General features: G+C 48.9%; 1 protein-coding gene across 17 annotated transcripts in view; it reads left to right on the top strand.

The window, feature by feature from the left end:
- The window catches only part of TNRC6A (trinucleotide repeat containing adaptor 6A), a 187260-nt gene that overhangs the window by 48270 nt on the left and 111476 nt on the right, over window positions 1–27514 (top strand). For 13 of the 17 annotated variants that reach the window (XM_074964952.1, XM_074964955.1, XM_074964951.1 and 10 more), the window contains one exon: window positions 16764–16837. The exons of 1 other annotated variant lie outside the window; for it this stretch is intronic. In XM_074964952.1, coding sequence (XP_074821053.1) covers window positions 16764–16837 — 74 coding nt within the window. Of the gene's footprint in view, window positions 1–4960; window positions 5319–5344; window positions 5583–16763; window positions 16838–27514 lie in introns of those variants that run through there. 3 more of the 17 variants (XM_074964962.1, XM_074964959.1, XM_074964963.1) reach the window with 3 other exon arrangements.

The raw sequence follows: 27514 nt of genomic DNA, 5'->3' as shown, positions 1-27514 counted from the left end.
ACTTTAACAGAGCAAAAGGTTCACTGGTGGTGGCAGCTGGGGAGGGTTATTCAAGCTTTAGCTTCTGTTGCTGCAGTGATTATGGCTGTGAACCACAGTGCTACACTGCTCCATGCGTCCTCTCTTAGACGACTTTTTAATACCATATAAAACACTGGCTTGCTTCAGCCCTGGCTTCTCTTATCTAGATAGAACCATTGTCACAGACATCTACATGGCAATATATATCTGCTGGGTGGCTGATTCGCACACCCACCGCATGAGCACAAATAAATCGCTGTGTCGTGGAAAGCTTGCTCCGTAGCGTGGATACAATAATTAAACTGAAATGCGCTGTCTGTAAAATACTGTCATGTTCAAACATTCCATTGTTCCCTGCGAGTTCCACATGATGGAACTTGATGCCGAATCATTTCATTCAATTAAAAGTGGCAGGCCTGCTGCCTTCTGCGCCGCCACTGGGTCATTAATACTTGAGATAATTTGTTACACACCCTCCCCCGCCCCCCCAACCTCCCGCTTGCCTATACAGTGACAGCATATTCGCGGATGTGGAGATGAATGAATGGCAGTTGCCTGCTGCCAGGTTAACTCTTTCACTGCTGCCCTAATTTACCTGGTCCAGGGGGGTGAAATGCACCTGCACGGCCCTGTGTACCAGGAATCCAGCAGCCTGGGCTGCCCTGGGCTCCTGCGAAATGACAGCGGGGGGTGGAGGGGTGGGGGGTGGAATGGCCCTAGAACACTGTGCTTTCAATGCTGCCATTGTAGCTACTGGGGTTGTTGTTAGAATCGCTGTCCTTTGGCGGCATGACTCTGGATTTCTAGAAAGGAAATGCTGGCAGAGTAGATTTTGAAAAGAGATTTTCAGGGAAGTCAGGTCAAGAATGGCAAACATTGACTGATGGAAATGACCACTCTACTGCTGCAAGGCTGGCAGCTGTTCACAGCTTTCCAGTGCGGAATAAAAAAAACACTGGCCTTATTCGACATTCAAGTGCCTACAGCTGTTCCCCAGTAATGTAATAGAATTACACTAATAAATAGAAGTGGGATCAGAGCCACCTCCTAAAGCGGCTGCATTGTTTGATGCGCTGGCAGCACCGGAAAAGTCCCCACTAACTCAGTTACTGCAGAGCCCCAGCATGCGATTACAGAGGGCATTTACATCTTATTAACTGAGCATCTCCGTCAGCTCTTAGGGAAAATGTTCCTCTCCTTAGACCTGCCAGGGAGGCTGTCTGAGCTGTCGGTTACTGTTCTCAGGGCTTGTCTCCTGCCCCTGGGCCTGCCCCTCTCGCAGTCCCAACAGAGGTGAGTCTGGAAGCCTTCAGGGCAGGGTGCTCGCTGTTAGGGCAGTAACGTATAAGTCACCCCATGGGCAGCTGCATTTGTTTGTAATTGCCATAGCATCTGAGTGCTGGATACAGACCAGACACACACTGGAGAAGAGACCCACGTCAGCTGCTGTCAGGGCTGAAGTGACAAGGAGGAGAGATGAAAGGGATCAAGTCCTCAGAGTAGCCAAATGGCTGCAGAACATTGGAGGGGTGTCAATCCCAGAGCTGGGCGGAGGGGGTAGCCTGGAGTCCTAGGTGGGAATAGGCCTGAGTGTCACAGCAGGGTTTATGGGGCTGGGAAGTGATCTCCCAAGAGAAGGGGTGGGAAGCCGCGTTGCTTGAGTGATGTGCAGCTAGCCTGGCTGGAGCCTGTACTTGCAGGAGCCCGGCTCCCTGCGGCGGAGCGACCCGAGGACGGGAATGCACAGCACCCTGCATCAGCGTCGGTCCTGCCCTCCTGCCTCCCTCAGTCCCCTGGTGTTTGTCCGCGTTGCTCTCGGTGTAGCCTCAGCTCCTTGGGGCCGGGGCTTCCACTGTAACGTCTCAATCCGATGCCGGCTGAGTGTCTGAGAGACCCGTGGGGCAAATGAAGGATGCCTCAGGAGGAGCTTCGCCTACACTGAATGGCCAAAGAGGTGAATGCAGGAGCCTATCAGAGCCATAGGAGCTGCAGGGCCACGCACCATGAGCTTGTTCTCAGTGCATTACTGTTTTTTGTGAGCATGCAGGAGCCAAACCAGGTGTATGAGAGATGGGTGGTGGGCAGGGTGGGTAGGCAGAGGAAGCCTGGCTCAAACCCCTCCATTATCCTCTTTTAGTTCTGAGACTGGCTCGTCCGTGTTGAGCTCTGTGATTCCTCCTGGCAGGAAGGGCAGAGCCTCCAGGACAGACTGACAAGCTGTCACATCAGTGCGTGCGGTGAACCTCGCCATCACTGCCGTCCCACCCCTGTATTGTCTGGGAGCCGAGGGGAGAGCTTGCCCCGTACGGCAGGGCCAGAGCCTGGCTTTCCGTGCCTCTCCCTGAGATCTCCGCTCAGCCACCACCCCAGGAGACTGGACGACAGCAGCAACACGGAGGGAACGTGCTCAGAGAGCGTCCCACCAGCAGCCCTGCCAGTGCTGGAGCGAACGGCCGCCCATGCGCTGTCTGCCGGGCTGGTGGAGCAGGCTGGAGCCAGTGGGGAAGCAAGAGGAGTGGTTGTGGGTCATGTGCCGTGGCCAGGAGGGTCTGTCTTCCCTGCAGCTCTTCCTTCAGGCTCTGCTTTCACGTGGGCTCATTACCTGCCCCCTTTGCAGTGTGGATGCAGGCCGACTAATTCAGGTGCTGATAGTCCTCCGATGCCGTCTCACAATTCCCTCAGGGCCGTATTTTCTTGCCCTCTTCCTACTCCCTTCTACCCTAGAAGTCACCTACCAGTTTATAGGCACCGGTTCAGCATTAAACCCCCACGTTTGGCAGCTGTATTGCTGCTCGGCTTTCACAACGCTCGAACCGAGGTGCCGTCCAGGATATCCTACTCCCAGCATGCTGCCAGCTGGCCAGAGGTGGCTGCCACGGTTCTGGGTGGCTCTCTGTTGTGAGGTCAGTCAGAGCCACAATTTGGATACCCAAAATCTGCAGTTCTGGGAGGCAATTTGCAAGAAGCTGGCAGAGAGGGGGATTCACGGGATGGGACCTCAGCATAGGGAGACAATTAAGTCCCTCAGCAGTGTGTACTGGAAGACCAACAACCACACCTCAGTCCAGCAACTCACCAAACATGGGGACTGGGTGTTCCCAGAGCCCGCTTTCTTGCTGCAGCTGCTTTTGACTCTGGATGGTGTCAGTATTGGCCCTGAGCGTCGAGGGACCAGTGGAGACCCCGGGAGCACTGATTCAGAGGGCACAGAGCAGGTGACGACCTCGGGCCACAGTCCCGGGAACTCATCTCATCCAAGGAAGGACATGCACGTTCTCCCATAGTACTGCGTGAAACAATTCTTTGAGTGGCGCAGCAGCGCTAAGAATCATGGGATAAGTCCTGGCACCTCACAAGGGCGAGCGGAGCCCCAGCGTGGAAACGAAAACTCAGGTCTGGCTCAAGTCTGGATTTGGAGTCTGGATGCTCTAGTCTAGCCCAGCACCCCGACCTGGGTTAGCTCCTTGGTGTGAAGATGTACCCTGAGCAGCACCTCTGAGTTCTCCTTTGAGTAGCGTCCCTAGGGTGCTCCCTACTGGCTGGGTGGGGGCTCAGGACAGTTTAGTTATTTACCCAGAGAGGCCCTCAATTTATCGCACCCAGCCTTGTTGCTGCTGTTAACCACCGGGCAGAAGGGTTACATGGCCATTGTGTGAGGTTTTATTAATCCGGGGGGGCTGCAGCGAAGGGCGGCAAGGAAAGGTGTCTGAGAGACCATCTCTCCCCTAGGGAACTCAGGGCCTCCAGCTTATCCTGCTGTTAATAAAAGGCAACTCTGCTGAAGCCAGCGGCCTTAACCTGGTGCATAAGAGGTCCCAGCCATGCCCTCTGTGGCCTCCTCACAGCTCTGAGCCACTCTCTTTGCTTGCTGGGAGTTTCTTACTCTGCCCATTGTTTGCATGGTGTCTGCCAGGCTGCAGACCTAGCTGGTTCCTCGGAGCGCCCTCTGCTCTGGCTCTCGGCAGAGCTCACTGTCTGCTCTCACAAGTGGCTGCAGCCCGTAGCGGGTGAGAGCCAGCAGCCCGGTGCTGTGTCGCGGTGAGAGGTGGCAGAGAGGCAGCGGTGCTCTGAACAAGGTCCCTTAGTCATGAGCATTTAGCAGCATGCTGAGATTCCAAAGGGGTTTATTCCGCCATGCTCCAAAGGCCCGCTTTGGTCGGGTTTGCCCTTTAATCCCTGGTTGTAAAGCGCCCGCCTCCCACGGTGAGTGGCACTGCGGGGATTATTGATAACGCTGATCGGGGGGGCTGTGCCCAGCGTAGGCAGCTATGGTTCCATGCTGACCGGAAACATGCGGCTTGTCTGGAGCCCCCTCGTCCCCTAGCAAGATGCTGGACATAGACCTGTTTTTGCAGCCTACCAAGTGGCATCCAGAACATGTCATTCCCCCGCTGTGTTACTGGTGAGAGGGGATGGACCAGCTGCTTCACCCACCCACTATGCATGCTTGGGTTCCTCCCCATGCCTTGCCCTGTCTGTGAGTCGGAGGTGGGACTCCAGCAGGGTTTAGCCATTCAAAACTCTGCTGTTCATAAGAAAAGTCTCCCATTGTGTCCCCCCCCGACACACACACACAAAATTACATCCAAATAATCAGACACAAATGCGGCCGTAATGAAAAGTAAATTTAATATCCCAGGTCCTATTTTGTAAATTAGTCTAACCAGCAGCTACAGAATAAATGACACCTAATTACTGTTCAGGGAAGTTCATGCAGAAGCGCTTAGCTGTGAGATGATCATAGGGAAACACCATCAATGACAGGAAATGAACAAGATGCCGGCTGTAGGAAATTGTAATTACAGAAGACTGACATACTGTGTGAGCTGTTTATGATAATGAAGTGGTGCATCAAATCAAATTAACCTTCGTTATTTAACACAGAATGCACCGAGGACTTGTCTCCACAGATGCTGAATCCAAAACTGGAGCAGGAACCCTTGAGGTCGCTGAATTCAGAAAGGCAGCTAATATGAAGCCACGGAGGGCTGCTTTTATTTAAGGCACGGTTACTAAGAAATTGCCTCTGCTCTGTGTGCTCCAGTGTCCTGGCTGATGCAATGGCATTAGCTAGTGCAGGCGGAGAGTCTGTGGAGCTGCTGTCGACAGCCCTGGGAAGAGCCTCTCTGCGAATGGCTGATCATTCGCACTCTCCCTGGGAGAACCTTTAGGCAGGAGGCTGAGTGATCAGCCAGCCTCGCTTCCCCTCTTTGCCCCGATGGTGTGTGCCCTTCCTCCCGCTATGCCTGTGTTTGAGCACTCGCTCCCTCTTACCGCTGGAAGAGAGCCAAGAAAAGGTCAGTACCCTACCATAGGAGGAGTTAAGAGAAGCCAGGGGAATGTTTGCCATTAGTCCCAGTGGTCTCCCTCAGCGCGGGTGCCAGCATGTTCCTCTGCCAGGCACTCAGGGCAAGTCACCATGCCACTTCCATTTGTAAGGCAAAGGATGCAAGTGCCGCTTTCCTTTTTTAAGAAGGTTTCCTTTGCTCGTCGCTCTTCCTCGCGAAGGCTCCTGTGCTTACTGCAGGGACACTTACCTTGGGATCCTTTCACACCGGCGGGTAAGTCACTTTCCAATTCACCCAAATGCTCTGTTCAGGATTCATGAGCTTTTGAAACGAGGGGCCCGTGTTTAGTGCACCCACAATGTGCCACTGCCAGGAGTAAGGAATTGTTTAGGGCCAGTGCTAGTTTCCTCTGGTTACTGCAGATGCTGACAGAGGCTCTGCAGAGGGCAGGATTAGCTGCAGAAAGCTGGTCTGCACACAGGAGGGGATTACAACTGTGGTTTTATGGCAAAGGTTTTTTGTTTTCTAGGTTTTTTTTTTATCGTTATTTTTATTCACGGCTTTTGTTGGGTTAAAAAGAAGAGGTGTGAAATCCCACCACACATTCCATAGATAACTCCCCCACCTGCCGGGTCATTTAGAGAGCCGGGCTCAGCGATAATTAGGACTTGCTCTGTTGGGCTGAGTGAATCAAATGGTAGCCGGATTAGAAACAGGGAGCGTAGCATTCAGAATGTGGCATGTGTTCTGCCCGTCTAATACGGTCCAAGCACACATTAAAGGAATCCATTGGATTAATAAACCAAACAGGCTGCTCAAATCCCTTCTGGACTGGCTAGGAATGTCAACACCCTGAGATGCCATTTGTGTTTTGAACTGTTAGATCTGATCTGCCTTTTGCCGTGTTTGCTGTGTGACGTTTTGAGTTGTCTTACATTAGGAAATGTTTGCTCAATGCCCTGAGTGCCTGCAGGGGCCTCCGGTCACTTTATAAGCCAAAGGTTGTTCTGCAAAACTTCACATTTGTTGGACAAATACAAGTCACTGGTTCAGTGAAAGTCCTGAGTTCTGCTACTCCAGGGCTGCCGAGCAGCTGCTGTCAGATTTGCCACGACTCCTTCACCCTGTGCTCAGCTGTATTTTTAGTTTCCTTTCTGTTTACCCAGTATTCGTATTAATACGCAGGTACGCTTTCCTTTCTGTTTACCCAAAGATAACTTTTACATGTGCCCGCTTGCACCTGCACAGCTCAGAGTGGTAATACTTTCAGTGAAAGAACTCGAACAGTCACGTTCATTTTAGACAGCCGTGGTGGCCTGTTCTGAACGACATCTGAGCATTTCCATACATGTGGTGCCTGGATCCCAATGGATGTGAAACCTCAGGCAGGTGGGGACTGGCAGGCTTTGGAGTAGAACAAACAGCCAACTGGCCAGGCATGGATAACTTCAAAAATGTCAGGAGTTTATTCACAGCTCTGCTTAACGTAAATGCCAGGCACTGAGAAAACCCCTGGCCTCTCAGTGAGAGCACTGCAGTGATGTCTCCTGTCTAATGAACAAGAGCAGTTGGTCTCCTCCTGGGTCAGGAGGAACTGGGCAGGGAGCAGTTGGACAAGGGCGGGAGGGGAGAGGAGAGGAGGCTGCAGGAGAACAGGTGGGATTGGAGCAAGGGCAGGGTGAGGATGCTATTCCAGGGGTCCGTAGAATCGGAGTAAATTATGCTCTGTAATTAATTCTCTCCGGGCGATAGTTATGAATTAGTTAAGCCCAGCTAGAATGGGGTGCCTAGTTCTCTGCACATCTGTATCTAAATGTGCCTGTTTCCACATCAGCCTATATGTGTCTGTCTGTGGGTCTGTCTAGCTGTAGATAGATCCGTCTAAGATCTAGAGGGATAATAGATAACGAAATGAGAACAAACCGTGCCCTACTAACTCACTCCCTAGTGGCGCAGAATTCTCAGTAAGAATTACAAGATCCTGCCCAATGTCATTTACAACCTCCTTGAGCTGACCTGGCTCCTCTCTGAGTCCTCTCATCTCCAGCCCTGTACCAGGGCTCCCGTGTGTATCAATTAGCACCCCAGGTGTCGCACTAATAATTCTTTCTCTCATGCGAGCTCCAAGTCCTGGTTCGTAGCGGAAGGCGCTGGGCTTTTGTGGTTACAGATTCAGTTTTGCTTCGCTTCCTCAGTATGAAAATGCCTTGCGACTTCTGATGGTTAATCACTATTGTACAGCACTAAAGAGGGAAGATTTTCTCTAATCCTCTTTAAATGGCCTCAGAATGGGGGCTCAAGCAAAGATGACTAATGACAGGCATGATTAAACTAATTTAGTAGGTGAAGCTTTGATGGGAGCCCTCTCCAGCCCAGGTATTGCCGTAGGGGACTGTGCCCTAATTATCCACATGGCAAATCCAAACCTCCTCACTGTTGTATTTGAATTAAGGAGACAGGGCAGGGGGAGGGTGTAGGCCAAAGGGTGCCTTTTTGACTGAAAATATTTGTATTGATTTGCTGCAAAGGGCCACTAATGAGACAGTAAATCCAGATGCTTTTAATAACCAAGTATGCATCCCATACTTCGTCAAATGCCTTTACTGCATCTCTCATCAAAGGATTCCCTGTGTACATGTATTTGCCTTTCAAAAGCTGTCAACTATAGTGAAATATAACGGCAATGAAACATGTCTACACAGCTCTCCGCAGAAGATGCGCTGTGCTCTGGAAATCTCTTTTCATGAATTACGGTACCAGACACTGAACTCCCACAACCAGATTCCTTGCTGGGGCAAAGCTGAATTACAGTGAACTGAGCTCGTGTGAGAGTGGAGAACTGATGTTAATGAACATGTTCTAGCCCCATGCGCTCCCTCTGGGGAGGGTGAACAGAAGGGCACATCATAGCCACGTAGGCGACAGGTGTAAGTTCAGGGCAGTATGTCTGACCCTTCTGCAGCATACACCTCTGTGATGCATCCTGGCTGACAGGCACTCTCAACCTAGTTAATTTCCTGGCAGAATGAAAGTTTTGTAGGGCAGACAAGCAGGCCATCGCCAGCTAGAGGGTTTCAGGGAAAGAGGGAGTTTTAAAATCCTATTGAGCCAGCTCTCTTCATAGGCTGCACACTTTCCCATGGGGAGCATGGAAGCTCTGCACAATGTGGACCACCAACAGCTGGTGGAGCAGGAAGAGCAAAGACGTGCCTGACTCCCCTCCCCGAGCCGCTCCTGCCAGACCCTCTCCCTGCCAGACTCCGAAGGGGTGGCGGGCGTTATCTGGAATGTCAGCTTCACGCAGAAATCAAAGGAGGCTGCCTAAGGGCCAGGATGTGGAGGCTGAAGGTAACTCTGTGTTGGACATGAGGGGCCATCGGAGGCTCAGGAGGTGGCCTTGCAGACTTGTAGCACCTTCTCAGCCACTCTTGAGTCAAGGTCCCAGCCTGTGTTTTGTGGTGAAATGGACTGAAAAGGGTGAGCACCAAAGCAAAATGCCCCTGACTCCTCTATCAGACCAGGCACCACGTGAGGAGCCGGGCGAAACAGGCTGCTGCGTAACTGATTGTAAATAATACTTTGTGAAAAGCTTAGGTCTGATGCTCAAAAGGAGTTAGGCACCGAAGACACTATTTCAGGTGCCTACGTCCCAGGTTTGGCTCCACCGCGATGCACAAACTCCTGTCTAACCCATGTAGACCCCTAAACTCACTCGGTGCCTCCATTTTCAGGGCCAAGTTCCTGCTGTGCCAGGGTTTCTGCCTCTGAGCATGTGCACTGCTCCCTCCCTCTAGGCGTCCTCCAGGTACCTATCTCCTGCCCAAGCCCTAGGGCAATTCACAAACCGGGGGAGAAAATCTGTTTGGCTCCCTAAGTTGCATCCAGGGCCTGTTCTGGTAGATGACATGCTCAGAGGCTGCCTCCTGGATCAGGTCCCATTCAAAACCCAACCGGCTGATGGGGGGGAGGAAGAGATGGTGGTGCCCAGTGGTTAGAGCACATGCGTGTTCCATGGTGGATAAATACTTACACAGGCATTGGGCCAGAGAGAGTGCGCAAGAATGGCTCTAACTCTGTAGTTCAGTGCTTCGGGCACTCATCTGGGACATGGCCTGGCTCCAGTTCCCCTGTTCCAATTGCTCTTTCATCCTTTCTCCACAGTGGAACATCATCAACAGGAGAGATGGGGGGACCCCCCTCCCATCCGAATACCCCATAGCTCAGTGCTTAGAGCACCTGCCTGAGAGGTGGGAGACCCACGTTCAAGTCCTTTCTCACCCTCTGGCAGGGGGGAGAATTGACCCTTAACACTCACAGTCCATGCAACCTTTTAGAAGCACCTTATGAGCACTCGGTAATTACTCCTCAGCAGACCAGGCTGAGGTAAGTGCTTTACAGCGGGGGAAACTGAGGCTTGGGAAAGTTTTACAACTTCTCCAAGGCCAGAGAGGGAGTCAGTGTCAGAGCCAGGCTTCGTCCTGAGGATTCCTGACTCCCAGTACTGTGCTGAGACCATGAGACCAGCCTGCCTCTCTGATGTGTTACTGTGACATCACTGATGCAGAGTAATTCAGCCTGGCTGATGATAACTCTGACCTCTAGAAATAAAGCCTACGGTGTACTGACGGAAAGTGAGGAATTGAGTTGTGGAGAGAGCCGTCCAGCCAATGCTACTTTAATTACAACGAATGATAGGCTCTTGAATGTATGGGAACAAGTTCACCGTGGTCATAAATCTGCTGAAATCAAGGGATTTATGCCAGCATAGAATTTGCCAGCTGGGAACATAGGAATTGCTGTACTGGATCAGAACCATGGCCCACTTAGCCTGGTATCCTGCCTCTGAGAATGGCTTGTACCCCTTACGAAAATCGCCGCATGGGGCCTAGCCAGCTCATAGGGAAAGTTTCTTCCTAACTTCTGTCACGTCGAGGTTGGTTCATGCCCTAGATGTGTTCCATGGTCTGACTCTTAATGAGAGGAAGAAGAAGGGGGATATGCATGCCCAGAAGCCAGCTCCTGCCTTGTGTTCCAGGCACCGCTGGTCTCCAGGCGGGAGAGACCTGGTCTGTGGTGCTGCAATGCAATGCTCTCTCCAGCTGCCTGGCTACGTGACGTGGTTTCAGTGTGTAGGTGCCATTTGGCTCAGAACACAGACTAGCCCATTAAAAACATTCTTGGACAAATCGTTAGCAGGCTGTTGCAGTTTCCTGAAGATTTAAAGTCCATAAATATTTCCTGATGCGATTGAACAGGCAACCCTGTTTTTAGACCATTTCGAACTATGGATTTGAAGCTGTTATGGTTTCATTAAACACCTATTAATGTGAACGTGTTTCTAATACCAGTAGGAAAGGAAAACAAAACAAATGGGTTGTGATACAAGCTGCCTGAAACAAAGGCATTCACAGCTGCTTGTCCGGAGCTTCCTGCTTTTCTGTGGCTAGGAGCAAGCTGGTATTGAATAGGGATGGAAATATAATGCCCAACTAAGAATGATTCAAACGGTATTGAATTAATTCAATAAAGGGAAAGGATCTGTCTGTACTGACAGATCTGACATTTAAATTCCTGGTCCAGGGAGCTGCAGTATAAAAAGTTAATAGGATGTAGGTTTCTAACAATACATATCACATAATTCTAGGGATATTGTGCAGGCCCCTTACAATTACTGCACCACATGTGGAATATAGACTTCAGTTCTGGTCACTCCATTTGGGATAGATCAGTTAAACTGAAGAATCCAGTACAGGGCAGCTGAGATGCTCCGTGGAATGGAGGGGCTTATGAATGAGGTGGGAAAGACAAAATTGGGGTTATTTAGCTTTGAGCAAAGATGATTAAGAAGTAACACGACTGAAGGTTTTAAACCAGCTAGCTGATAGTTTGATCTATGGGAGGCTGCTGGACAGACCAGAAATAGGGATTATAGGTTTACGTTAAGAAGGAATATATGTCTCAGTAGTAAAAATTTCACGTGGCACTTTACAATGTGTGGTGAATATGGAACGGACGTACAGGGAAGGTGGTGGAGTCCAGTAGTATTAATGTGTTTAAGCAAAGGGACGAGTGTGTGGAATATAACAAATGAAATGAGTTCTGTGCGTGGGAGGAACCAGCTTCCCTTTCGTGGAGTTGGGAGGGAAGTTACTGCTGGTCTTGTATACAAGAGAAGGTAAACAGGAGAGCCCATCTGACCGTCTCTAATATTGATTATTGTGTGCCTCTGCCATGTTCTTTCTTGTTCATCTGCTCTGTAAAGGACACTCCGTACCTTTTTAATGTCTTGTATGGGAGCCTTCCCAGGTCTCTAATTTAGTTTGGTTGCCCTTCTCTGGGCCTATTCTGTTTTCGCGGTTTCCTTTTGGAGAGGGACACCGTGCCGCCTACACACGGAAAGCCATTCTAATATGTGCTTTGAGTGGAGGTCTTTATTGTGCTGCCCACCGCAGCAGCTGGATCTTTCTCCTAGGTGGTTAGTCTCTTTAGAACAATCAGTGTGTAGGAGTAGCTCACGGTTCCTTCCATTTGCACTTGTTGGGCTGAGTTTCATTTCTCAGTGCGTTACCCTTTTTACCTGGTATTTTTTGGGTCCTTCTGAAGTTCTTTTCACTCCTCTCTAGACCTGACTAGTCTGACTAATCTTGTGTTAGCTACAGATTCTGATTCCACATGGGTCAATTCTTCTACCAGATCACTGGGAAACATACGAAATACCACTGGCCCCAGTGCGGATTCTTAGGACACCCAGCTATTAACTTCCTTCTGTGGTGAGCATGGAGCGCTCATTCCCACTCTTTGTTCTCTATCTCTTAGCCAGTCACTAGTCGCTTGTCTAAAGATTGCCTCAGCCAGTGATTCCCCCATCCCACATGTTGCTCATTAGCATACTTCTTGTGGAATTAGGAGGCCGTACCATACAGCGTGTGTGTTCCATCGATGGTTGGTCTCTATGTTCCGTTTGCATTTGTGTAGTGTCTGGGCCTCATGCTGCCTGTAGTGATTTATTAACAGCAGCCACAGGAATGCAGTATGTACGCTAAGTCTGACTCCCTCACTTTGACCACACTTCCCTTTGGAGAGAAGTAACCCTCATAGATGCAAGGCCTTTAGATGGGCCTGGTCTTTGTGATGCAGGGATCGGTGCTAAGGTAGAGCTCTTGACCGTTTGGGCAATGGATCTCAGATGCACATCACCGCGCAACCCATCCACTGTCACCCATCCACAGGAACCCTTTTGAAAGCCTTCAGGGCTGCTACGCCTGTATAATGATATTGCCATATGCCTTCATTCACCAAGCTATAATTTATTCTTATTCATAATTAACAGTAATGTGTCCCCATCCAGGCCTATTAAAATACCGAAACCTTCACAGAGGAAAGCACAAGAATGTGCAGGACAAAATCAGAATATCCCAACCCCTTCCATGGGATATTGGGAATGATGAATGTTACACTACTGCTGTCCATCTTGCTTTTGTTTAATTATCATTTTTGTATTGTTCTTGTCTCTGGAGACTCGATCTGGCAGGAATGGCTTGATGGATTATGTATGAAATCCAGGTCAACATGTCCAAGTATTACTGCCTTGTAATTTGCTGCGCCACAGAGGCCAATATAGATGCCTTGTGTTATTAATTATACCAATATATTTTCATGAGTAATGTGATTAATTAGGCTGTATATATTATGACTCTGCCAGACCTGTTCTGTTAGTGTGTTTGTTCTTGGATGGAACTGATTGACTGAGAGTGAGAATCAAAATCTGCAACATAGATTCAGTCACATTTGTTTTCTTCTAGACTGTTTGAGGAAAAAATAATAATCCATAAAATTCATTTTTATGCAAGGAAAATGTAAAACATTGGGGTGTGGTGAGGGACATAATCTGAATAGCAATTCATAGCCGGGAGTACATTCAGTCCAGGGAACAGGCAACCTGAACTGACAGATGTTTTAAAAACGCCTTTGCCTTTGTTACTGATTGTGATCCTAAGAGCATCCCAGTGCCAGAGGGCAAGGTATTGTATAGTGAGTTTCAGCTGCCCTAACCAGTTCAGTGTGCCCCAACTTGCTATAGTTAAAATCTGTATCTAAAAGGTACCATGTAAAATGTCGTTGGAAAACTAATAACTCCCTGATCATTAATATTCTTGTGAAACATATGCATGGAATTTTCATCACGAGTTCTGGATATAACTGGAATGATAACTAAAATGTGTTTAAACCAGGCAAGTCAGGGGGTGTTGGTAAACAAGGAATGTGTATATGCTTCTCTGTCCAGCTTGGTCATCAGGTTGAGACAATGAAATTCTATTTACATATGAGGTAAACAAAGCTAGAAAACTAACAAATGGGGCAGGAGACAGCATGGTGTCCTAGCAGGAGAGAAACTTGGGCTGGGTGTTACGTTTCAAAGAATACATTTCAAAGATTTGCCGGTCTATAAAGACTGGGGGTCTGACCCTTAAGTGATAAGCAATTGAATCAACTGATTCTATACAATATTACTGTATTACAAAAGTTTATCAAGAGAGGTGCTTTATGAATGCCTATGACACACTGGTGATTAATATCATTGTGATTTTGTATGTATTAATACTACATAAGAAATTATGGATACTTATTAGGCTTTACAGTTTGTGACCAAACAAAGGGCGAAACAGGCTTTCCCCCAGACAGGAGGGAAGGCACCTACTGACCTGTCTCCAGAAACTAAGCAAAGTGTGACCAGAAACAATGGAAGCCCTTTTTACATAGAAATCAAGAAGGAGATGGAAAGCCCAGAGGAAGAGAACAGCATGAGGTCATCCTGCCTCTTGAAATGAGGTCATTGAAGTTTGGAAGAGATAAGCAAGGTCAAGGGCTGAAGCCATCTTTGGCATCCATCATTAGACAGACGTAAGGGGCCAGAGCTCTTGCCAGCTGAGAAAGCTGGGTCCTTCAGCCAAGGAGGGGTGGAAGTCTCTGGGAACTGAATCTATGTGAGAAATCTGTTTAGCAATGATCTTTCAGCTGGGCAGGCAAGGGAAGCCAGCAGCTTGTACTTCTATGGAAGGTCCTGCCTGAGGGAAAGTTACCCATGGCTGGAAAAAAGATTTGTGAGAGAAACCATCTTGAACAAAGCCTGTAAACTTGCTAGATTAAGTTTTAGACTTTTAGATGCGTGTTTTCATTTGTATTTGCTTGTAACCCTTTCTAACTTTATTCCTTTTACTTGGCATCTCTTCACCTATGTCCTACTGTTAATCAATTTGTTTTATTTTTTTACTGTAACCCAGCTCAGTGCTGTGTTTGCAGGGAGGGGTGTATTTACCCCAGTTAATGAGCTGTGATGTGCCATTAAAAAGATAAAAGCACAACAAACCTTATTTCTCAGAATTGGCCAGGAGAGGGCTGGACGCTCCAGGGCACATGATTTTGGGAAAATTCAGGACTGGGAGTGTGTTGAGATCATCTAATGGGATCTGCAGGGAGCCTCCACTCCACTGGGCTCTGACCCAGCACCCTAGAGGGTCAGCAGCATTGACCTCTGGGCAGGGTTGTGGACCCTCTGTGTTACCCTCCTATGGTCACTTCCTACCACTGCTCTCTCCACTTCCAGTCCCAGATAAGGAGAAAGAAAATATAAAAGGGAAACCAAATCGTCAGCCCCAGCTGGACTCAGCATGCAGTCCTTGGGGTGTCAGGGAGGGTCTCTTTTGAGCTGGGATGCTCCCTTTTTAACCCTGTCTCCAGCTGGAGCATGCTCTGCAGGGTTGGAGGGGCAGGGCTAGCTGGGTCCAGTATAGACTCTTAACCCCTTCTATTCCAGTGTGGGGTTTGTTGGCTGGAACCATGGCTAGCGGAAGCCAGAGTGCGGTAGGGGCCTGTAGACTGGCTGCTGGGATCAGAGCTGCTGAACCGGGGCTGTCTTGCACATGGGGTGTTTCCTGCACTCGTATAGACTGGCTGTGACCATTGCAAGCTGGGAGCTATAGCAAAAAAGCATTGCAAGGCCCCCAGGGTTACAGGGAAGGTGGTGACACAACCCCTCACTGGTCTGGATTGCAGCCCCAACGGACCGTGACACTGATGTCATCTTAGGTTTTGTTTAGGATTTTAAGGTATGATGTGAGATCACATTAGCTAGCTCCAGCTAACATCTTCTAGTCAAGGCACAAGCACATGCTAACATGGTGAAAGTAAAGCCTGTCAGGAAGACACGGCTTTAACGTGATCATTTTCGCACATGCTGAAGAGCGTGTGTTAGACCAAGCTAGCTAATGCGCTCTATCCTCAGACCACAAAACCCTCCTCTACACAAAGCCACAGATAATAAAACCTGAGCCACATGGAGCCCCACCTGAAGCCAGTGGGACTGCAGAATTCCACCCTCACCGATCCAATTGCAGGATCTAGATCACACTGTTTACCGTTTGTACCCTTTATTTCTTTAGAATTGCACTCAGCTTGGGCAGTGATGTTGGACTGGTCAGTTTTGCTTGCTGCGCCTCATGCATAATTCAGTACTTTTGTGTTTTGGTTTCCAACGCTGCAGGGATGAATGTAATTTAAAAGAAAACTTAAAAAACCCTCACCCTGCTTTCACGGAGTTTATTCAAAAATATTGAAGGAGCCTTTTCTGTTTGTATCAGGTTTGTAAATCACATTTTTTTCCCCTTTGCAAAGTCAAAATATTGGGTCTAAATCTAATTGACAGTGTGGTGCCTTGGAGACTTGCTTACACCCCCCAGCATACTGCAGCTCGCAGAGGGGTTTGCACTTCACAAAGAAGTTTGAAAAGGTGTTGTCAATTTGCATACTTGGAGGAGAGGATGGAGCACTCACAGTTCAGCTGCACAGTGGGAACAATCACATGTGGACAGATTTCAGCAAAGGGTCTTTCAGGTTAAACAGCAGTTTGCTTGGCTTCTTACCCTCTGTGTTAGCTTTGAGTCTGTGGGCTAGAATCTCCCTCCCAGTTCTTGCAGGACCCTGTAGTGCAATCATGACATCATACGGAAATTAGTGTGATGTCCCAAACAGTGCTCTGACTTCCCCATAGGACCCAGCAGCTGGGCTCAGGCAGGAGGAAAGCCCTCATTAAACCTAAATCTCTACAGTAGTCAGGAAATGGTTATGTGCCCCCCCCCCAAAAAAAAAGGGTGAAAAAATCACTGGCCAGTCCCTGCTTTCATCTAATGTATTTGGCAGTTCTCCCTGTTGTGAAAGACCCTCCTCAAGGTCTTCTGGGCCTGGTTTTCCATTGAACTGCACCTTGTGCAGTCCTTTACACTGGTACAAAACTTGTGCAAACGTGCCACCAACCCAGAACAGCAACACATTGCACTCACTGCCCAGATGCAGAATGGTGGAGAACCAGGGCCCGTGTTTTCTGCATCAAGATCTTTGTGCTCAGGATACTAAATCACCACAGCACTGAGGACTGTTGTGTCTTTTGTTTCCATAAAGGTCAAAGAAGAGTCATCCTCCTTTAAGTGCCAAGAAGAGGCCTTCTACCTTCTGGTGCAAGAAGACATTGAACAGTAAGGCTGCTGCGCGGCTTTTCATTCCTGAGCAGGCCCCGGCGTGGACCCTGGTTACCCCTTGGTCACTTTCCTTTTCATTATGAGTTAGATCACGGGAGCTTTTCTTGTGAACTTTGTGTAACTTAGCTCTGTGTCGCTACCGCTGCTGCTGACGGCCGTGTCCTTTTGTGGGATAATGTCCCTTCCGCTGATACCCACAGACCTACTCTTTGCCCATCTGGCTTTTCTTCTCATTGTAGCTGCTGGGACTGGGGGTGGGGAGAGTCCCTTCTTCATTTGAATCTCACTCGACACAGTAAGCGTGATTGAGGCTCCTGAAGGACCAGGGCTCATCGCTGGCTGAATTAAAGCCCCACTGACCATCCCTGTCTGTTCATTGACACAATCCTTAGACCACCATGCCCACCTAGTAATGAGGGTGGCACTAGTCCCTGAATGCCTTTCTTTGATCTCTCTAGTCTCGTTCAAATGGGACTGCTTCCGTGCTTTGATGGATTGAGGCTCGAGAGCTTGCACCTTGCAAGATTGAGCCCATAGCCACAAAGCAAAACGAAAGCTGCCTCTGGACAGCATGTGTCTGTGTCTGCATTCAGGCCCACTGGGTTCACTGGCTGAAGCATTTTAGTTTGTTGCAGGCTGCTTAGGCTTTGCTCCTCACCCAAGCCCTGGTCTTTGCCAGCTGCTGCAGGCTGGCTCTGAGCAGTGGCTCTTTTCCAGGTCAGATTCGCTTATCCAGTTTCAGATGTTACCAGTCTAAGTCGATGTAATTAAATGTTTCTGTGAGTGAGAACCACTTGGAGGATGTCTGGCGGTGACTCAGGGTTCCCACCTTCACTGATATTCCTAACTGCTTGGTTGTTTCTTTACAGTGATCCCATGAAACATTTTAAATTAAATCTGTGCCCAGCACAAAAGCGCAGATTGAGATGCTGATAGTTTTTGTGTTTCTGCAGGAATTGCAACTTGCTGCACTCCTAGCCTCCAGTGATTGCAGCATCCTGAACTAGTGGGCAGGTGCAGTGTAATCCCCCAGGGACAAGACGTGCTTGTTCTCACCTACCTCTCCCTGCTATGAACAATCAATAAGAATGGCCATACTGGGTCAGACCAATGGTCCACCCAGCCCAGTATCCTGTATTCCGACAGTGGCTAGTGCCAGGTGCCCCAGAGGAAATTAACAGAACAGGGCAATTATTGTGTGATCCATCCCCAGTCATCCACTCCCACCTTCTGGCAATCAGAGGTTTAGGAACACCCAGAGCATAGGGTTACGTCCCTGACCATCTTGGCTAATAGCCAACTTATCACTTATCTAGTGCTTTTTTCAACCCAGTTATATTTTTGGCCTTCACAACATCCCCTGGCAACGAGTTCCCCTGGTTGACTGTGTTGTATGAAGAAGTACTTCATTATGCCCTCAGTGGAGAAAGAGGTGGTTAGGGACTATTTAGAAAAGCTGGACGTGCACAAGTCCATGGGCCCGGATGAGTTGCATCCGAGAGTGCTAAAGGAATTGGCGGCTGTGATTGCAGAGCGATTGGCCATTATCTTTGAAAACTCGTGGTGAACGGGGGAAGTCCCAGATGACTGGAAAAAGGCTAATGTAGTGCCAATCTTTAAAAAAGGGAAGAAGGAGGATCCTGGGAACTACAGACCAGTCAGCCTCACCTCAGTCCCTGGAAAAATCATGGAGCAGGTCCTCAAAGAATCAATCCTGAAGCACTTACATGAGAGGAAAGTGATCAGGAACAGTCAGCATGGATTCACCAAGGGAAGGTCATGCCTGACTAATCTAATCGCCTTCTATGATGAGATTACTGGTTCTGTGGATGAAGGGAAAGCAGTGGATGTATTGTTTCTTGACTTTAGCAAAGCTTTTGACATGGTCTCCCACAGTATTCTTGCCAGCAAGTTAAAGAAGTATGGGCTGGATGAATGCACTATAAGGTGGGTAGAAAGTTGGCTAGATTGTCGGGCTCAACGGGTAGTGATCAATGGCTCCATGTCTAGTTGGCAGCCGGTGTCAAGTGGAGTGCCCCAGGGGTCGGTCCTGGGGCCGGTTTTGTTCAATATCTTCATAAATGATCTGGAGGATGGTGTGGATTGCACCCTCAGCAAGTTTGCAGAGGACACTAAACTAGGAGGAGTGGTAGATATGCTGGAGGGCAGGGATAGGATACAGAGGGACCTAGACAAATTGGAGGATTGGGCCAAAAGAAATCTGATGAGGTTCAATAAGGATAAGTGCAGGGTCCTGCACTTAGGACGGAAGAACCCAATGCACCGCTACAGACTAGGGACCGAATGGCTAGGCAGCAGTTCTGCGGAAAAGGACCTAGGGGTGACTGGATATGAGTCAGCAGTGTGCCCTTGTTGCCAAGAAGGCCAATGGCATTTTGGGATGTATAAGTAGGGGCATAGCGAGCAGATCGAGGGACGTGATCGTTCCCCTCTATTCGACATTGGTGAGGCCTCATCTGGAGTACTGTGTCCAGTTTGGGGCCCCACACTACAAGAAGGATGTGGATAAATTGGAGAGAGTCCAGCGAAGGGCAACAAAAATGATTAGGGGTCTGGAACACATGACTTATGAGGAGAGGCTGAGGAAACTGGGATTGTTTAGTCTGCAGAAGAGAAGAATGAGGGGGGATTTGATAGCTGCTTTCAACTACCTGAGAGGTGGTTCCAGAGAGGATGGTTCTAGACTATTCTCAGTGGTAGAAGAGGACAGGACAAGGAGTAATGGTCTCAAGTTGCAGTGGGGGAGGTTTAGGTTGGATATTAGGAAAAACTTTTTCACCAAGAGGATGGTGAAACACTGGAATGTATTACCTAGGGAGGTGGTAGAATCTCCTTCCTTAGAAGTTTTTAAGGTCAGGCTTGACAAAGCCCTGGCTGGGATGATTTAATTGGGGATTGGTCCTGCTTTGAGCATGGCGTTGGACTAGATGACCTCCTGAGGTCCCTTCCAACCCTGATATTCTATGATTCTATGTTTATTTTAAACCTGCTGCCTATTAATTTCATATGGTGACCCCTGGTTCTTGTGTCATGTGAAGGGGTAAATGACACGTTCCTAGTCACTTTCTCCACACCAGTCACAATCTTATAGACCTCTGTCATATTCCAAGCTGAATTGTCCCTGTCTTTTTAATCTCTCTTCATATGGAATCTGCCCCATACCCTTAATCATTTTTACTGCCCTTCTCTGTCCTTTTTCCATTTCTAATATATCTTTTTTGAAATAGGGCAGCCATAACTGCACAGAGTATTCAAGATGTGGGTGTAGCAAGGATTCATAAAGTGGCATTATGATATTTACTGTCTTATCATCTGTCCCTTTCCTAATAGTTTCTAACATTCTGTTCGCTTTTTTGACTGCTGCTGCACATTGAGCAGATGGTTTCAGAGAACTAACCACAGTGACTCCAAGATCTCCTTCTTGAGTGGTAACAGATCATTTAGACCCCATCATTTTGTATGTGTAGCTGGGATTATGTTTTCCAATGTGCATAACTTTGCATTGATCAACACTGAATTTCATCTTCCATTTTGTTGCCCAGTCACCCAGTTTAAAGTGAGATCCCTTTGTAACTTTTTGCAGTCTGTTTTGGATTAAACTATTTTGAGTAATTTCGTATCATCTGCAAACTTTGCCACTTCTGCATATTGAGCAGAGGTCTCCATTGAGCTGTCTACAGTAGTGCCCAGGTCCCTGTCCTGAGCTGATACGGTTAATCTAGACCCTTGTAAGGTGCATACGTAGTTTAAATTTTCCCCTCCAGTGTACATTACTTTGTGTTCATCAACCCTGGACTTCATTTGCCATCATGTTGCCTATTCCCCTGGCTTGTTTAGGTCTCTCTGAAGTTCCTCACCATCCTCTCTGGTCCTGACTGGCCTAAATAACACTGCAATGAAAGACCTGCGACTGGCCCAAGTCAGCTGAGTCAGGCTCGCGGGGCCCAGACTGTGGGGCTATCAAATTGCAGTGTAAACATTTTGGGCCTGGGCTCTGAGGCCCCACAAGGCGAGAGGGTCCTAGATCCTAGGCTCCAGCCAGAGCCTGAACATCTACGCATCAATTTTATAGCCCCATACCCTGAGCATGGAGAGCCTGAGCCAGCTGGCCCAGACCAGCCATGGCTGCACCGTGGGTCTTTTGTTGCAGTATAGAAATGTACGTGTCATATGCACAGGTGGCTCCCTTACTACTCACCTCCCTTCATGAATATATTCAACAACACAGGGACGTAGTATGGAATCCTGCTGCCTCCTCTGTTAACCTTTTCCCATGGTGCAAATTGACCATTTAATCGCATTCCTTGCTTTCTGTGTCTCAGCCAGTTTTTGATCCGTGACAATACTTTGTATCTCACTGGTTGACGACTTAGCTTATTTGAATCTGAAACCATTTGGTCAACTGGTTCTCCTTTATCCACTGCTTTTCTGACACATTCAAAGAATTCTAAGAGATTAGTGAGACACGATTTTCCTTTGCAGAAATCCTGCTGGTTAGACCCTGTCATGTTATGATCTTCCAAGGGTTTTGCTATTCTGTTTTTAATTATCATTTTAACCAATTCACCAGGTATGGATGTAAGGCTCATTGCTCTACAATTCTCCTAGAGCCTTTTTAAGATATACATACAATATTAGCTACCCTCCAGTCCTCTGGAACAGTGGATGTTTTCAATGAGAGATTGCAGATTTTTGTTATCCCCTCAACTACTTCAGCCCTATGCTCCTTCAGACCTCTTGGCTGGACCAGCTGGCTCGGTAGCTAATTGCTTTTTAAATGATCAGTTTGCCTCAGATCTCTTTTTCCGCCACCTCAGCCTCTGAGCGCACCTCAGCTTTGTTACCAGAAGGAGCAGGTGCGATGTAGGAATCTCCCCAATGTTCTCTGCAGTGAAGACTGGTGCCAAGAAATCATCTAGCTTCTCAGCACTGTCCTCGTCTTCCCAGATTGTTCCCCTGTAACTCCGGGTGATCCAGCAGATTCACCAATTCTTTCCCAGGCTTCCTGCTTCTGACTGAGTTTAAGACTTTCCTGTTTCTTTTTGCACCTTTGGCTATTTACTCTCCAAACTCTATTTTGGCTCTTCCATGTTGTAAGGGCGATGATTTCATCTCCCTGAGGGGACTAAAGGAAGGGGCCTGTTCTCTTTTTCACCCCTATGCTGCTGACTGGCGAGCAGCTTGGCAGCCTCCCAGCGGGTTGCCCCTCCCCCATGCCCATCCTTCGCTGGCATGAAGAAAATGTGTGGATGTGATAAGGGAAAGAGGACTGTATCAGGGTAGCAAAGAGGTGTGACACTCCATGAGCTCTGCTCAGGCCAGCTCCAGAATGGATAGCCCCACTAGGGAGAGGACAAGTGCACATGGTGGGGGCAGCAGGGAAAGGCAGTGTCCTCTCTGAAAGGCCCAGTGATGCCTCCACTTCTCAGCCAGCTTGAGGAGTCTTGGGAACAGAATCATCAGGAGATTATGCTGGGAATATGCCTTCCCCTGTGAGTGGGGCTGGGTTCAAGGGCAGCTTCCTAGGCTGGTGCAGTGGGACAGAGGTTCGGTTTAAGAAAATGAAGTCATCACACGCCTGGAGAAATCTATTGAACTTGGAAATAAAAGACTTCTGGGTAGCAGCCAAGCAGGGACACCTAGGAGAGCATCTTTTAAGACCTGAATGGTGCAGGAAAGAAAAGGAACCTTCAGTGTTGCCTGTGTTAAAAGGGAAATCTTTGGGCGGAAGTGAAGACTGGATGAATGATTATTTCCAGAAGCTAGAGCAGAGATCCAAGGGAAAGATCCAGACTCGAGCTACAGGGTCTGAATGGCGGAGTGGGTAGATGTCCCGGCCTATGTTGCAGCATGGTTTAATATAAACGAGGATGCAGGAAGTAGAGCAATAAAGACAGAGTGGATCAGAAGCTGCTGTATGTCTGTGTGGGGCCTTGGTTTGATTTGGTGGGCGTGCAGTTTGTTACATGAGAAGTGGGATCTGCCCATGGCCACAGCTGGCATCCAGCATGTTGATGAGCGTAGCCCGTGATGGCTTTCTGTTGTGAGTCTCTGACGAGGTTCTCTGTCTATGACTGACCAGGCACCCTCTGTAGCCGTTGGTGCTGCCGTATGTACTGGGGCGGAGGAGACGCACAGCTCGCGAGGCCTGCACAGTATCAACAGGGTGGACGGGCGGGAGCTTGCCCGGGGTGTGGCTGTGCTGCAGAGACATAAATGGCTAGAGGTGCTGCCAATGTCCTTTTATCACCTGGCACCGGTGCTGAAAGGCTCTGTGGTGTGTCCCTTAGGTAGAACTGTTCCCTGTCACCATGGTGCATTGTGAAGGGAGTCAGGGACGGGGAGGCAGGCCCCATGTTCTAGCTACAGTCAACGATTTAGGCCAAAACATGGCAAATAACACATTTGTCGGGCAGTTGAGCAGTGTCGGCCATAACTTGGGTGTGGTGACAGCAGGCTGAGAAGCAGTCACCCTGGTTCATTACTGGCAAGTCCTCTCTTCAGGGCCTGCTGCCTATTTATTTATTTGTCCTAGAGCTGTTTGGAGTGAGATTCCTGCTCTTAACAGACTAACTGTAAACACAGGGGCTCATTACTAATACAGCCCTGAGCTTTCAATTCCCGGGGCCGGCAGAGGACTGGAGCAGCCCTGTGGATTGGCCAAGCACTGGAGATGCAAGTCACATACAACAGCTACACCGGGGGAAAACGGGCAGCAGCTTGAAGCTGCCAGAGACCATCCTGACGAGGCCCAATCGCTCGGAGCGCGTCACTAGTCCCTCCTCGGGAACGGTCTAGAAAGGAACCAGCAGAGCAGTTAGTTCAGCTCCTCTCCCACAGGAAGGTGGACCCTTGGTGAGCTGCTGACTGCGAGATGTGTGACAGCCCCCTTGCCACAGCAGCTGCTTCTTTCGTGAGCCAGGCCCCTGTGGCTGATCGAATAACACCCGCACCCCCGGCCAGGGTACCAGCCACACGGAGAACAGGCCAGCAGCTCAGCCCACTTCCAAATGTGATCCATTCACCAACAGTGACAACGCGAAGTACTGCTCACGTGAGAGGAGAGAAATTCCTTTCATTTTAACCAGCAAGGCGGCCTGGGATCTCTCTCCTTACCCCAAGTCCTGGCAGGCCGCTGTGACCCAAAGTCATCCCTGCCCTAGGCTGATACCATCACCATTGAAATCGGGGCTGAGCTGTGATGGCTTAAGCTGCGGCTGAATTTCTAGATAGGCTCCTGACCAGGCTGCAGGCCCAACTTTCCTTAGCATGATCTGCCTGTACTGCATTGTCTCCAGCTCCTCCTAGTGCCTGGGCTTAGCTGGGCAGACACCATGCATGCTACGGGCTAGGGCTTGCTTAATTTCCTGGGGGCAGGGAGACGAGCAGCATCTGTGCTCGTCATGAGCTCGGTTCTGTAATCCACTGCTGGACTCCCGCTGCTCTCCTGCTGGGCTTAGCACCAATGACTGTGTGCTCATCTCCCTCGCTGTGGCTGTGCGGAGATTCAGTCATGAGCTGGAGCGAAACTGCCTCTCTTCTTGGTTTAGCTCTTGGGGAGGAAAAAGACCCCAAACCAGCCCGCAGCTGAAAATGCCTTTTAGAAGCTGCGGTCACAGTCAAAATTAAATCAGAAAATGAACTATTACTCAAAGTGACTTGGAGTTGCTCAAGATTTATATGCTTTGGGCAGTTCGAACTCTATTTGCTGGGATGAAGGATACCTAGGGAAACCTCGGCTGCTAGTGCACCGTGACCGTTTGCAATTTCACACCACTTTAAACTCGCTCTCATTGAGATTGTGAAGATGAAAAATGTCTTTATTATAGGAAGTCACAGGTCCCTGATTGGTTGCTAAATGTGTTTTAATGTGTGGTGTGACTGCTAAGGGTTGGAAAGGAGCATGGAAAGGGGGAGCCAGGTTGGTAATTTGAGCTCACACAAGATTCCTGCAAGCCAGAGGAGCTCAAAACAAAGGAATTGTTTTCAGTCTCCTGGCTGCTTTCCCCACACTGAGCTGGCCAGTGCCATTTATTGCAGGCCAGTGATGTGGTTTTTCACACTCTCCTTCCCTCCATTGCTAAGTCACCATGGGATGGGTTGTTTATTCTTGTTCTTTGGTATGTTCTCCGTCTTCCACCCTTTGTTGTTCCCCAGGGTTCATCCCTTTCTGTTAGTTTGATTGTGTCTAGGGTTCAATATGTGCAGCCCTTTAGGGCTGAATCCCATCACAACTGCGCCGGGGGTTGTTACACTCTGTTGTTTCATTGTGAGTTGCTCCTTTTCTCCATTCCATAAATCTGTGGCTGCTGTTTTGTCAGGTCTCCTTTTATCCTCTCACACTCTGATCATGGTGCCCTTCTCCAGCTGCTGGCTCCGTCTCCTCAGAGCCCAAAGGGCTCATGGGCTGTGAACAGGGGGCTTTTTTCCCCTAGAGTAATTATTTTGTAACAGTCCCTTCCCTGGAGTGACCACCAACCCAGCAGGGATTGTCCTGCTGCGAGATGTACGGGGGCAGAGACTGCTGGAGTGGGGAGGAGGTTGTTGTTTTCTTGGTAAGTGCAGAGGACAGATTGGCCAGGAAAGCAGGTAGTAGCCCTGGGAGAAAGGAATCCTACAGGTCCCACTCCACATCCTTTTGACATTCTTTCATATTCTGAATCTGAGTCCTTTCCACGCCATTAAACACCACTAAGGGCACAAACAAGGCTCTACCTACATATTGACCTTGTTATGTTTCTGTAACTTAACTTTGTAATGCGGATAGGTGGTTGTCCTGTCACTCAGCCCCCAGTCTGGAGGGCCAGCCAGCTGCTTTTCGTCTGTTCCCTACCCTTGATCCTGTCTAGCTTGGGTGGCCCTAACAGGTGTTAAAGCTCCCACTGGTGTAGCTCTTGGGGTCATTGGAACACACAAGCTTTCTAACCATGTCAAGATGCTGTGTCCAGAGAAGGATCTGGAGCTTGGGGCATGGTATATGATCCAAGACTTGTTGAGATATATTGTTCCATCAGGGGTTTTGTGTGTCATGTGTTGCTGGCCTTGTTTTTCCACTATTGTTGTTAATTCTACCAAGCCTTTCTTCCTAGCATCTGCTAGCTTTACAGATATGACTTAATGAATCCTTCCAGTGCCACTTTGAGGTAGGTACCAATAAGAGATACGTGCATAAACAGATCTCCCCACACAGACTTGTAACCAGGCCTTCCCTTAATAACAGTCTTAATAAAACACACCATCATTTGTATTATGAATATTTTGTTCTAGATTAGATAGTGAAAGCCACAAATACTTCAAAGCATTTCAACAGAATGATTTCAGTCTGTATCTCAGGATCACTTTACCCACCACTGAAATGCAGCCACCTCTGAGGTGAAACGCAACAACTGTTCAACAGCTTCCAGCAAGACTCCACAACAGTTTAAGGAAGGGAGTAAAGAGGTGCACTGCATCTGAATTTACGGAGTTTAGCCTGGGCACCTTTGCTATGGATTTTTAATGACCACAGACAGTCAAGAAAGTCATTCCTCCGTGTTATGTCTCCTCCAGAAGAGAATCCGCTTAAGATTCCATCAGAGTGGCTCTCCACAGGAGGGGGGCATGCTCAGCCAGAAGGAAAATGGCTGGATTTAATACCTATTTTAGGACCACTTGCCTCTGCCATCTTTATGTCTCATGTTTACTTGTCCATGTACACTGCCTGCCATCTCCTGCACCGAGTGTGCAGCCTTGGGCAACTGCAGAGCACAAGCTGCCTGCCCTGAGCTAGTTGTAGCTGAGATTTGCGCCCTGTGGCTGGCCAAGCCCTGTGACCCATGCCTGGGGTCGGGTGCAGCTCGTTGGCCTTGCTGTGTAAGCCTGAGACGATAAAGCTGTGTATGTTTCTCTTTCAGCAGCAGGGCTTTGGAGTTGGAGAGACTTTTGTCTCCCCCAGGAGAAGTGACCCTCATACTGCCACCTACCTGTAAGTGCTACTGCATAGTGGTGTCCTTCTTCGCAGGAGCATATATCAGTGCACACTATCTACTGGGCATCCCGTTAAGAGTGAGCAGGACATTTCAGGTGTGTAGGTGTTAAGAGTGCAGTGCCCATGGCCCATTCTGCTTGGGCCAGTAATAGCCACTCTGCAGTCTCCAATCACCGAGAGGTTGGATGGGCGAGGGTTGGATGGGATGGCCACTCTACTCTGTTCCCAGTCCCTGGGGCCATTTCACTGCCATATTAAATGGCACACTCCAGTTCTGATTAATGAGATACTGAGAGCCATCCCTAGGACATTGGCCATGATACTGGAGTATGCCGTCTGCCACACCCCATAGCATTGCAGGGCTTGGAGAGAGGCCATCTCTGTTCAGAAGCAGTGAGTTCCACCGAGGAGCAGCTGTTCTGTGTTGAGACCCCGGGCAAGGCTCCTTCCCAGAATAAGCAGTAGCAAATTCAGTAGCTGTGACAAGTGACTCCTCCTTTGTGATTTTAGCTCCATCCTGCGCAGTTAAACATGGACGGGTCAGGAGGACAGAATTGGTTTGAATGCAATTCCCTCCTCCTCCATGCTATAGATCATGTGTTCAGGACCGTCTGTGCTAGTCAGTGTCTGATGGCTTGATGAAACAAAGTCTTGCCCCTGTTCATGGCATGAGAGATAGGAAACCT

The sequence above is a fragment of the Natator depressus genome, chromosome 10 (genome assembly GCF_965152275.1).
Source record: "Natator depressus isolate rNatDep1 chromosome 10, rNatDep2.hap1, whole genome shotgun sequence".
Taxonomy (NCBI): Eukaryota; Metazoa; Chordata; order Testudines; family Cheloniidae; genus Natator; species Natator depressus.
Note: the sequence above shows the minus strand (reverse complement) of the source record. Positions and strands in the feature narration are given on the sequence as shown.